The sequence below is a fragment of the Alligator mississippiensis genome, chromosome 11 (genome assembly GCF_030867095.1).
Source record: "Alligator mississippiensis isolate rAllMis1 chromosome 11, rAllMis1, whole genome shotgun sequence".
NCBI lineage: Eukaryota > Metazoa > Chordata > Crocodylia > Alligatoridae > Alligator > Alligator mississippiensis.
In genome coordinates, this window is record NC_081834.1 from 466,969 (window position 1) to 479,666 (window position 12,698).

The window sequence follows — 12,698 nt, forward strand, 5'->3', positions numbered from 1 at the left end:
CAAGAATGTGACAACCCGTGAGTAGCATGGTGATGTCTTTTCCCTTATTAGCAGTGAAGCAAGAAAGAAGGAAGTCAACGCAGGGAAACACAAGAGTGGAGGGTGAGGGAAGAGTAAGAGAAAGATTAAATGAACCTTTCAAAATGCAGGGAGGGGCCCTGACTAAGGATGGACTTAAGTCACGAAACCTGGAAGGGAGGCAACAGATGAGGCCTGTGTGAAGAAAGGATTATCGTTTCGGGGAGGAAAGGTAGGCTGACCAGTAGGACAAATGGCCCGAAAGCAAGGTGTGAGGGGCTCGTAAGTACCGAGGGAGTAGACCCTTGGGACATTCAAACCTGCCCTGCAGTGGTGCTGGCAGATATACGAGGGGGAGACCTTGTCCATCCTGCGTGGAGAACAGAAGAAAGGCTCCATCCTTGGCTGCTGGTGCTTCTGACAGGCTCTTTCAAGTGAAGGGTTCCCTTCCTTGTGGCCTGCTGGCATCTTCACCAGGTGCCAATTCTTCCTGCTTTCCCCCTGGAAAAGCAGGTAGGCTGGAGCTTCAGGTGCAGACTTTGCTTAGTGTGTTTTGGGTGGAAGAGGCACAGAGCCTGGAGCACTGCTGCGGGCAGGTGACAGAAAGAGGGGCAGGCAGCACCAGTGCCAACATCTTATCCACGCAGGGCTGTTTAGCTGGCACTTACCTGGGCAGAGCCGAAGGTGCTGGGAGGATCCGTCTTCACTCAGCTTGGCAGCGAGGAATGACGGCTCAGTCGGGTTTTCCAACTCGAAGCATTAATGTTCTACCTGAACGCCAGAGTTGGTGACTAGGTTGCTGCAGCATGACCGTAAACGGACACAGCTGTCACAAACAGGTTTCTCCCACAATTAATCCCTTAAATACAGCAGGCATCAGACGACACAAGAACATGTTGCTCAGGAGCAGCACACACAGTATTTAGGCACTAACACAACCGTGCTCTGGCATGCCAGACGTGCTGGTGGGGCCCTGGAAGTAACACAAATGACAACCAGAAGATGGGGGGGAACTGCAATCAGCGCATGGTTGTGAGTGCTGGGGAGGGTTTCCCCAGCCCTCATCTCCCTCCGAGGGAAGGGGCCTGTCCTGCCCCCATGCAGCAGCGGACTGGGCCGGGTTCTGTTGATTCTGGCCCTGCAGCATTGCTGCCATTTGTGAACCGGCTTCTCCCTGCAGTCCTGGACACCAAGGTCTTGATGGCTGGCTAAGGCCCATGCATCCTGGTGAGGCAGCAGTTAGGGCCAAATGCTGCACTGCTACTGCAGAACAAGCTTGCAACACCCTGGAATAAATCCAGGACAGTCGCAACAGGCTCTGCTCCAAGACATCTCCTTTCCCAGCAGATAGTCTGCCTGTATCAGTACCACACGCACAACTGATCCTCCCAGGCCAGGCACCAGGTCAAGTGTTTGCTCAGCCTCGGCCCAGCCCCCTCTACCCACCGTCATCTTGCATCACCTCTCGGGAACCACGAATTCGGCGCTCCAGGACACAGGAAAAGGAACGCGTGAGCAACGCTCCTCCCCACCCAGTGCACAGCAGGGAGGTGCTGCAGGCTCTCCGGCCTGCCGTGCTCAGCTCCTGAGCATGACTGCACCTGCGCATGCATCCTGCTGACCGAAGCAGTCGGCCCATCGCGCTGCACCGGCTTCTGCTGAGACTCTGCCCGCAGCCCTCTCCAGGAAAAGCACGGAGAACTGCACAGTGCAGTGTCTGTGTTTTCCCTCTGCAACCTCTCCCCTGGGAACAGCCAGGACACAGGCTCACAGGAGCTGAAAGCCCCAGCTACCACAACGAGAGATTCAACATTTATTTCATCTTAAAAGTCCAGCCATAAAACTATGTACAGTGATCCATGCACGCGTCCATTACACAGAGACATTTAAAACCTGATTAAAACACAGTCTGCACAGCAGCGGGACAGCAGGCGGGCAGGGTACGGGCAGCGCTAGCGGGGCATGTAGTCATATTTATACTTTGGATGCTTGTTGTAGCCCATTCTCTCCCCAGCAATAAGGCTCTGGATCACCCACTCTTGCGAGATGACGGGCAGACGCAAGGCTTCTGCGCACTTCAGGACAGCAGCCGGACAGGACAAGTCTGTTACCACCACGTCGAAGACCCCCAAGGCGATATCTGTGGGGAAAGGCTACTGTGAGGAAGAAGCGTCTCTCCACCCGCATTCCCTGGCTCCTGGAGGTGCCGCTGCCACCCTGCTTCAGGACATCTCCCCGTATCCTCTCAGCCCCAGCCAGGAAACCGCCCCCGTGTCGAGGGCACAGCACTCAGGACTCTGGTTAAGCTCAAGACCCGAAGGCACAAGACAAGGCTGCTGCCTGCATGCAAAGGATCTTGGTTTAGTGCCACAAGGCTGTGCAAGACGAAGGCACAGATGCTCACACCAGTCTCTGTGCCCTGCAATGGAAGGCCCAGCAGCTGTATGGCTGACAGCTTGCCAGCTCCTGTGCTCCCTTTCCCGCAGAGCCCAGAGCAAGGGGAAGCTTGCTGCAGCGCAAGGCGCTTCTCAGGCTCCCCCATCGCAGACTGCCAGGCTGCTGTGCAGCATCCGAGCTAGTGCCACAGGGACCTTGGCTGCAGAAGGGGTAAGACGAGAACCCCCACCCCCACGGTGTCTAAGCTGGGCCCTGTACCCCCCACCCCACCCCACCCCACCCCACCCTGCAAGCTCGACAGCAGCCTAGGCACTGAGCGCACGTGCCAGGCCTGCAATTGTGGCGGCACGGCAGTCCCAGCTGGGCGCGCGGCCCCCGTGCTCCCCGTGCGGCTGCAGGTACCTTTGTTCTGAGCACTCGAGTGATGCTGCTTCACAGACGCCGCGCCCCCCATCATGAGGATCTCTGACCACAGCTCCAGGAAGTTCTGGCGCTGGTCGGACACCAGCAGCACCTTCAGGTTTTGGAAGGGGCTCTCGCGAGGATGCCTGCCCAGGGAGGGCAGAGGTGAGGAGCTCAGACAGTCCCGCTGCCTCGGAGCCAACAACTCGGGCCAGCAGTGCTCCCTGCGCTGGTACTGGCACGGTGTCACCCGCCCCTCACTGGTGGGAAAGCCCAGGGACAGGCCTGTGGGGGACGAGGCCACAGCCCAGCACTTGGGTCCACACCTCGGGACCCGGCTCCCCCAGGCTCCTGGCTGAGGTGTTTTCTGCCTGCTCCCAGCCCTTCCTTCAAACCCATCCACACCCAGATTACTGACCAGACACTAGACTGGTGCGAGTGCCAGTTCCTGCAGGCCCTGTCCCAGCCTTCCTGCAAAGGGCTGTGGGCTGCTTTGCCAAGCCCACTCCCACATCTGCTGCCTGCCCTTACGTCCCGCTGGAGCTGGTTTTAAAGCAGTGCACCTCGTTTTGTGGGGCAGCACCCGCCCGTGCACAGGGCAGCACCGAGCCAAAAAGAGCTGCTTAAGCTCAGGTTGCTCCAAAACTCTGGACAAACACAGCAACTGGCTCCCCTTGCTCCTGCTGTTGGTTCCCACGGGGGTGAAGTCCTGGGAACCTCTGAAAACCCCTTTCCGAGTACTAGGTCACTGCCCTGAAGGCAGAGGTACAGGGAACATGAAGGGGAGAGCCCTGGGGTCTAGACCCTACCCGAGAGAGACGGAGAAGGCAGCTCCCTCTCCCCAGCTCAGCATGTACTTAACCTACTGCCCTGATGGAGCCCAAGGTATACGTGTAACTAGGGGGCATCACATCTGCTGCAGACGCAGACTCCCCAGCGGCGCCTGACGAATTCTGCCATCAGACAAGCCCAGGTGCTCCCGCCGCCCTGCTCGGGTCTAGCGTCTTCCTGTGCCCTGTGACGAGAGCAGCCTGGAGGAGGCGGCAAGCTCCCTGTGCTGCGTGAGCAGGGGCAGGAGCGCTGCTCCCACGTGCCAGGGAGGGTGGAGATTTGCTCCCCTCGCTCCCTAGATCCCGCTCTATCCCCCCAGGCCACCTGCGCTGTCACTTTGTCGCCCTTGTGCCCACCCAGCCACCCTCGCTCTGGCTTCAGTCGTGCGCCGGCAGCCCCAGCCGCCTGGTGCTCACCACTCCAGCAGCCGCTGCTCCTGCAGGCTGTAGCCAGCCGGGAGCAGGTAGTTCTGGTAGTTCTGCAGCTGGTTGGCGTGGCAGCTGTCGTGGACCCAGACGTGGGACACGCAGGGGATTCCGCTGGCAAGGCACAGTAAGTACTTGCGGGTTCGGCAGTGCTGGTCTGCAATCAGGAGGCACCGGTAGGCTGCGCTGCACTGTGGGAAGGCACCGGGACAAGGCTCAGGCCTGCACTGCTGAGTGCCATGGGCCAGTTGGGCCAAGAGGGAGAATCACCCCTTTCTCAAGCTGGGTGAGAGGCCCTTGCCCTGCCCAGGGACAGCCAGGCAGAACACCTGGGGGGCATCACGGGGGCACGAGCGCCAGGCTGGCTATGTCTTTGGAGGTGCATCTAGTCCGACCCGTGGCTCAGGGCAGGAGCACCCCGTCTACACCATGGCAGCCAGGCATCCCTCTAACCTGATCTCATAAAGCAACAGTGCCAGCGATCCCCCACCGCCCTGGTCAGACTGCAAGGACCCTTCTAGCTCATGCTCCCTCACTGCACTTTCAGCCCACTGTGCCTTGCACTGCCCCATGACACAGCAATGGGTCGCCATCCTCCTTGTAAGGGCCCTTTTTGTACTTCAGGACCATTACCAAGCCCTCCTGCAGCGACGTACAGCCCACACCCCTGCAGTGACCCCAGCTGACTTCCTGCCCCTGGGGCGGGGGGCTGGACTTGATGATCTTCCGAGGTCCCTTCCAGCCCTGATGTCTACGAAATCTAAGTGGATCCTGTGCCCAGTGACCCTCCCTGTTAGAGATCTGCACCTACATCCTGGCTTAAATCCGCCTAGCACCAGCTTCCAGCCTCTGGATCACGCTCTGCCTTTGCCTGCTAAGCTGATGTGCCCCCACTCTTTGGAGATCTCTCCCTGCAGTTCCTGGCACAGCAGTTGGCCCCTTCGACCCGGCCCACGGGTCAACTGCATGGATCACTTTTATGACTCTTTCATAGTGAGACATGTTTTCCAAAGCAACCAGCTGCCTTGTACTCTTCTGAACCCCTTGCCCTCAGCACGTGTCCTGGGTCGTGGCAATGCCTGCAAGCACCACCGATCGAGAAGATCCAATAATGCAGGAAGGGCGAAGAGGAAGAGAAATGCACGTGGACCCCTTCAGGACAGCACTGCTCACCCTGAGCCACTGGCACACAAATGGCAGAAGACCCCATTCCTGTGCAGGCCCAGCTGCCCCACGGTGCTGCTCCAGCCGCCTCAGCCCACGCCCTCCCCTGCAAGACGGTCTGAGCTGCTACAGGGCCTCACTGCCAGGGAGACTGGGGTCTTACCTGGGTTTCATTGAAGTCCTCCAGGATGTAGCCAGCTCCTGCACGCAGCTGCATTGCTGTGTACTGCTTGTTGTACGGCGTCATTTCCAGGAACTCTAGAAGAGAGGAAGACCTTAAGCCTTGGCTCTGAGCTGTGCCACGGCCCAGGCCTCATCTCCCTCAGCCATGGAAACCAGGAGGGCGGCAGCACCACATTGCTGTTCTCATGCCGAGCAGCAGGCGTGGCAGCAGGGCAGAGCCGAGCGCACCACTAGCTAAGCTGGACTCGCACCACGGGGATCTGCATGCCTGCTCCATGGGCTGGAAGTCACATCAGAGTTTCATAGTAGGTCGGGTCAGACAGGACCTGAGCAGATCATCAAGTCCGACCCCTGCCGTGGCAGGAAAGAGCACTGGGGTCAAACGATCCCGGTCAGATGTTCATCTTACCTCCTCTTAAAGACCCCCAGGGTAGGAGCCAGCACCACTTCTCTTGGAAGTTGGTCCCAGATCCTAGCCACCCTGACAGTGAAGTAGTGTCTCCTGATATCTAGTCTGTATCTACCCTCTGCCAGCTTGTGACTGCTATTTCTAGTCACTCCTGGTAGTGCTCGGGGGAACAGGGACTCCCCCAATGCCTGCTGGTGCCCTCTGACTAGTTTGTAACAAGTCACTAGATCCCCCTCGGCCTTCTCTTGTCGAGACTGAACAGGTTCAGGTCCCGTCGCCTGCTGCCCCCTGACCGTGCGGGTGGCCTCCTCTGAACCCTCTCCATGCTGTCCACATCCCTCCTGAAGTGCGGCGCCCAGAACTGGACGCAGTACTCCAGCTGCGGCCTGACCAGTGCTGCGTAGAGGGGGAGGATCACCTCCTTGGCCCTGCTCGAGATGCATCTGTGGATGCACGACAAGGTGCGGTTAGCCTTCCTGACCGCGTCCCCGCACTGTCGGCCCATGTTCATTGTGGCATCAATAATGACTCCAAGATCCTTCTCTGCCTCTGCACTGACGACATCCATGCACCCCCCACCCCACTATCTCCCTCCAAGGCCACATTCAAGCCTCTCGTGGCACATGGCAGCAACCCTCACCTCTGACTGCCTGGACCTACCTACACCCCTACCCACCCCCCTACCCCTGCTGGCAATGCCTCTTGCAACAGGGAGTCCCCTGTCGCCCTCACCCTGGCCCGGGCTGCAAACCCCCGGGAGCAGAGTCTGGGTCTTGGCCCCCCTACCAGGTGCTAAAGGCACGGCGGGGAGCGCAGGGCAGGAGGGGACACACACTTGCACGTGCAGAGCAACCTGCGCCCCGGCCTTGGGAAGGTTGCAAGGAAGGTCCGTCTCACCTTCCTCTTCCTCGCTGCTGCCCGCGGCACCGTCCAAGAGCTTCTGGCGATTGGCCAGCTTGTCACTGGGGGTTGCCATGGTGAGGAGGAAGGCATAGCCCAGAAAGAGGGTCTTATTGTGAGGCAACGGCCCATGATGGTCCTCCAGGGCCGAGGGGTCCAGCACGTTGTCGCCGCTCTCGCAGGAAGTTGGGAACTCTCCTGCCTTCACTGCGCCTGCGGTGGGGGGAGCACCGTGAGAGCCTCGCGGCCACGCTCCGGAGGGCCCCGACGCGCAGCGGCGCTGGCTCCCCACCCCGAGCAGCACTCCCCAAGTGCGCTCTACCGGCCCTGGCCCGCGTGGCTGCAGAGGATTTACAGACTGACATCGCAATGTTAGCCAGAGAATGCAGGCAGCAACAAGCATCGGGCAGCCCTCTGCATGCCAACAAGTGTTCGTCCTGAAGTAAACTAAATGTCAGCGCTCGGGGCCTCAGTTCTAAGCAAGCAGGTAAAAAGGAGGGGAGTGCTCATGTCATTACGATCTGAGCCCTCTGGCAAAGGGCAGGCCTCGGGACTGGGCCACAGCTTGTTCTAAGCCTTCAGTCTGGACCACAACCGCCATGGGTCGCTCTGGGCACGAGGCCTGAAGGACAGTCGCACTGCACTAGGCTGAAAGGCCGCCTCCTCGACCCCCTTGCTCAGGAGAAGAAGAGCTCCCCTTCTCCAGCTTGGCTGGGAGACGCCAAGAGGCGGTGAGCGAGTCTCAAGCAGAAGAGAGGTTCTTACCAGTTTTTATGGCTGCAGACTTGCGCCCACGCTTGGACGGGGACCTCTCGTCCTCAGAGGTGACCAGCTTCCTCTTCCCAGACAGCAGCCCCGAGGGCACACGCGGGCTCTCCGGCCCCTTGCGGGTCGGCGTTGTGCTGCTGCTGGATGTGCTGGGTGAGCCGAGGTTACTGCGCCTCTTCCGCTTCCCCTCCACCAGGTTGTCTGGCCACAGCGAGCCACAGGCTGTCAGCATCCCCGCACCCCGCAGAGCTGGACACCCCGGGCTCTGCACACCCAGGCCCTGGCCCAGGCAGGGAGCAGCTCCCTCACTTGGCCACACCCTGCCCATCTTCCCCCTCCCATCCTGCCACGAGGGTCAGTGTCTTGCCTTCCCTCCATAATGCCAAAGTGAGTACCGCAAAGGCCACTGCTCTCCACTCCACTCCCCCCATCCCAACCATCTCCCCCAGGCATCGCCCCTTCACCTTGGAGAGCGGTGCCCAGGTGACCTGCATTCATGGGGCACACGGGAAAGTATGCAAGGCTACAACATGCTCCCTGCAGGGCTGTGGCAATGAGCTGTGCACGGAGCAGAACGCTGCTGAACAGACTTTAACCCCCACGGGATCAAATGGCCCGAGGCCCGAACCTCTGCAGCATGGGCTAGTGCCCAAGGGCTGCGTGAGACTAGCACCTGCCCTGTCTTCACACTGCCAACAGGTATAACGTGGACAGTGATGAGCGCGTCATCGGCAAAGCTGCCAGCTGCCCTGGGTGCCACCGCTCCAGCTGGCAGGCAGCCTCCCCGGCCACGTCCACCTGCTGTGCCTTACCCAGGCTGATGTCCGCCGCCTTGGTCAGGGGCGTGGCAGGTTCGTAAGGACCCAAGCCAAACTGCTCCCGAAGCTTGTTCCCTTGCTCCAGGGACAGGATGACAGCCATCCGCTTGTACCACTTGCGCTGGCCTTCCTTCTCGACACAGTAGTACAGCTCTCCCGACTCCTTCCTGTGCCCTTTCACAACACCTGGCAAGACAGCAAGGCAGAGACCCTCGCTGCAGCTTCCCCAATGCCTGCCCCAGCAGACAGCAGCTCAGGGACTCGGGGTCCCGGCAGGCTCAGGCTTGGGCTGCCGAAGTCCCGCTGTTACCTGCACTGAAATACTCGTCTTCAGAGAGCGCAGTCACCTCCGTCTCCAGTGGGATGGGGTCGCAAAGCAGAATATCTTTGCCCAGGACGTCGCATTCGTACCCATCATCAAAGAGCAGCTTGTACTTCCCGGCCCCCACATCCTGGGTGATCTTCCCAGAATAGAAGTAGCCGTTTGAGGACCACTTGGCTACAACCCGGAGACCCACAAAGCTGCTCCCGGCAGACGAGTCCGCGCTCTCCACGGGACCAGCCACCACCTGCAGTGGGATTTCCGGAGAGTCGCTTCGGCGCAAGGTGCAGGGGCCGGCGCCCTCAGGCCTGTCCCCGCCCTCGGGCAGGCGAACTGTGCGAGCAAAGGCCTTCTCCTCAGACAAGGCCATGGCTGGAAGATCCTCCACGCCTGGCAGACCACTCCCAGATGCATCTCTGGGAAAGAGAGAAATGGGCTCCATGGGCACTGGAGAAAGCAGCTACCAAGGAGCCGAGGCTGCTCTCAAGCTAGATGCTTGCACAGCCTCTCCTCTCCTCCCGCCGCCCCCTCTCTACTCCTCCCTGCCATGCCCAGCACCCTCAGCACTCTCCCCGCCCCCTCCTCCTCAGGCTCCTCTCCCCCCGGCCAGGGCACCTTGTCCCAGCTGCTCGAGATGGTGGGCGGCCCCTTCTCCCTCGACCACGAGGTGTAACAGGGGTTTTCCCCCCGTGACGGTCATCCTCCTCCTCACACATTGTCAGTGCTGCTGTCTGTCCAGGCCTCAAAGGAGACCCTGGCTGACCAGTCCCTTTCCTAGGGCTAAAGAAACACAAGCTGGGTGAGTTGGCTGCTCTGGAAGGAGCCATCAGTGAATTCACACCCTCCACGTCTCTCTGGCTTCCCAGTGCTGTGCTGTTACGAGACTGCCACAAGGCACAGAGAAGCCCTGCGCCAAGGGGACACAAAGCCTGTCCCATCAGGAAGGAGCTAGACAGGTGCAGGGAAGGTTTTCCCTGCTCCTAGAGCATGTCAGATTCCTCGCAGGTCAGCCTCGTGCCTCGGGACATTCACCACCCACCTGCCTTCAGGATACTGCAAGCAGCTCGCCCTATCTCCCAGCCTCAGAGCAGCCCCCTTCTTCCGCCACCGGCCAGTCCCACCCGCAGCAAAGCACCTGCCCCCCACCGGGCTCCTCAGGCACCTCAGTTTTCCGAGCGCTCCTTTGCCGCTGGGTAAGGCAAACTCTCCAGCTTCCATCCCGCAGACTTTCCCTTTGGTAGATCCAGCTCCAGCTCCCCTCCCGGAGCTGCCGCCGCTGTGCGTGGCTGACAAACTGCTGCTTGCTCCGCTAGATGTGCGGTGGAGGCTGGAGGCCTTGGATGAGAAGGAGCTGACATCCCCGAGGTCCCCCGACGTCAACGAGGAGCCTCCCGTTGTTCGAGAGGGGGAGACATCCACCTCACACTCCTGGCACTCCACCACAGGCTCCTCCGCTTCCTGTGAAGGAGAGGCTAAAGGTCAGAGAGGCCGGTGGCAGATGAGGGCTCTCTACAGGTCAGACACAGGAGCTCGTAGGAAGAGGTTTCTGCCTTCATGTTGCTCGAAACCAGTGCCATCAATCGGGGCCAAGAGCCCGGAGAGTGCCCTGCCCCAGCAGAGAGGCCCTGTTCAGAAGTCCGGCAGAAACAGAGCTGCCTCTTCCCAGGCTCAGCCTGCGCCCAGAAACACCCCCCTGCCACGACAGCAAGGCTGCAGCCTGCGTCCCCTCATCGCTCCACTCCACAGGCGTTAACCACGACCTCTCTATTCACGTTCTACTAATCGAGCTGACCTTTCTCCTGGCACTCTGCTGTCTTTTAGCAGTGCCTGGTCTCTCAGCTCTTATTTCACAGCCTTGCAGGCTGTTTTTAGCTCTTTTCAAAATCCAGTTCGCCCATGGAGCCCAGTCTTCAGCAGAAGCTATGGTTTGAGTTCTTGGTTAAACAGGAAAGGGAGGGTGAGCAAGCTAACGATTAGGCTCTGTCCTTGCCCTGTGCAGCCACCACTCAGGAAAAATCTTTGTCTTCATTCTGCCCTCCCGAAAACAAGGTGCGTGCCTCATTTGGGGGAGCGTGGTTTGTGAGAAAGTACGTCTGTTGGGCCCGTGACATCTCTCTGGTTACAGTATCACACAAACCACAAGATGCTTGTATCAGAGTTCTGGTTTATTTCTGTATCAGCGAAGCAGCACCACATCCACAGGGTAACAGGCACAACACTGCATTCCTCACAAGCTGCTATAAAAAGCTTGGTTTCACAGTCACAGTCTACGGGCAGAAGGAACCATTACGATCACACAGCCTGGCCTTCTGCACAGCACAAAGGAGCAAGTGACCCTGCACCGTTAGCCCCTCGGTGCCACTGCTGCATGTTCCCAGTGCACCGCCTGGGCGCGCAGCATGGCACCCACACCACTCGGGCACTGAGAACTCTGGCACAGATGACGGCACGACGTGGGGAGAAGCAGGGCCTCGCATTTCAGTCTCCCTTTGCTCTGCTGGCTCTTCTTTCAAAGGTAAGAAGTAGCTCTCAGAGTTCAGAGTGGGGATGTGAGAATTAAACAAGCAGGGTAAGATGAAAATGTCGAGGCACTATGGCTCCTTCCAGCCACGAACAGCGTCTCTGTTCCAAAGCCGTTCTCAAACTTACTTGTAGTGCTTAACGGAGAAATCGTCTCCCTGCCCCTGATGTCACACAGACAATGTCCTCCTAGCCCCTGTGCTGACACTTCCTGCAGCCGACTGACCATACCAAAGAGCAGATCTAATTTAGGCTATTTCTAGTGCTTTTTAGCAACTGGCCTTGGGGAGAAGGGTCAGCCTGGGCCCCAGCTGCTCTGCACAAGTGTGAGAGCCCCTCACCATTCCTGGGCCTGGGCTTTCACCTGCTCCCTCGCTTTCCTGATCCAGCTTCCCCCTGGCTCGTGCTCAGCCAGAACCAAGTCCTGGGAAAGGCTGGAACGTTAAGACGAGCGGTCGGCTAGGAGCGCAGGACGGGAGCAGTCACCAAGCCCAGGTCCCCTCACTGTCACACCACCCGAGGGCCACATCCAGGCAGCAGCTGCAATTACTAATCTCTCTTTTGTACAAGGCTGCTAATTAGCACAAGGGCTCAACTGATCCTATAGTCTAAACCCTCCCCCGAAAACCTGCCATCTTCTATGCCCCAAAGAACCTGCCGAGGACTTTTCTGACAGGACCATACCAAGGTTTGGAGGAAACTGGCCAACAAGGTTTCAAGCAGAACAGTCAGGAACGCATCCTCTGACATCCCTAAACCAACGATGGCTTGATGCTGGGGTGGGACAGGCAGTCTGATGGGATGGATCACGCTTATTTTCTTAAAAACACTTTTGGCAATAGTCAAGCAAAAGATCCCAAAAAGAATGAAAGCACTAAATGAATAAACACCATTGATTTCTCTAGGAGAGAGAGAAACAGCAGAAGCTTTTTCAGAATAGCATAATGTGTCTAACAGACAAAAAAAGGGACATCAACACATTAACCCTAAATAAAGAAATACAGCAAAAGCTGCTTCCAAGGCACAGCGTAATGCCACGCTGCTCCGGAAGTCCTGTGCCAGTGTAAGCTGTTCAAATCCACGGGGGGTGGGGTGGGATGAGCAGCAGCTCAGGACAGGCTCTTCACTCAGTTCTGCCATTTCCTGCTGCCACATGACTCCCAGAAGCAGAAGTGCCCGCTCATTCACATCTGACCCATCCTCCAGGCAGCACATCACTGCACTCAGCCCTGCAGAGAGGGGCTTACCTCAACCACCTTCCGCTCCACCTCGGCACCATCTACGTAGTAAACGTCTGTGATGACACGCGTGACAACAGTGCGCACTTCCCGGATGGTTCTCACGTGGCGGTGCTGGACCCGGCATCCAGGCGGGTGAGACAGGTTACGCTCCTCCTCTTCCTATGACAAACGAGAGTTAAGCAAACCATTCTGCTGTCAAACAGCGTAGCCGGGCAAACCTGCGAACGCTGCCCTGGCAGTGGCTGTCAGGCAGAACCGAGTGCCAGGCGTGAGCAGATGGAGCTCCTTCCAGATTCTACA

At 58.8% G+C, this 12,698-nt stretch overlaps 1 protein-coding gene across 9 annotated transcripts in view; it reads right to left on the minus strand.

Moving 5' to 3' along the window:
- Positions 1–1,818: 1,818 nt before the first annotated feature.
- TP53BP1 (tumor protein p53 binding protein 1) overlaps positions 1,819–12,698 on the minus strand; it is a 51,501-nt gene continuing 40,621 nt past the window's right edge. For 8 of the 9 annotated variants that reach the window (XM_059714426.1, XM_059714424.1, XM_059714423.1 and 5 more), the window contains 11 exons: positions 12,405–12,557; positions 9,800–10,095; positions 9,253–9,417; positions 8,626–9,053; positions 8,310–8,501; positions 7,495–7,698; positions 6,727–6,942; positions 5,401–5,495; positions 4,065–4,264; positions 2,818–2,963; positions 1,819–2,158 (listed from right to left, as the gene is read on the minus strand). In XM_059714426.1, coding sequence (XP_059570409.1) covers positions 1,971–2,158; positions 2,818–2,963; positions 4,065–4,264; positions 5,401–5,495; positions 6,727–6,942; positions 7,495–7,698; positions 8,310–8,501; positions 8,626–9,053; positions 9,253–9,417; positions 9,800–10,095; positions 12,405–12,557 — 2,283 coding nt within the window. In that variant the 3' untranslated portion in view covers positions 1,819–1,970. The remainder of the gene's footprint in view (positions 2,159–2,817; positions 2,964–4,064; positions 4,265–5,400; positions 5,496–6,726; positions 6,943–7,494; positions 7,699–8,309; positions 8,502–8,625; positions 9,054–9,252; positions 9,418–9,799; positions 10,096–12,404; positions 12,558–12,698) is intronic. The other variant, XM_059714429.1, reaches the window with a different exon arrangement.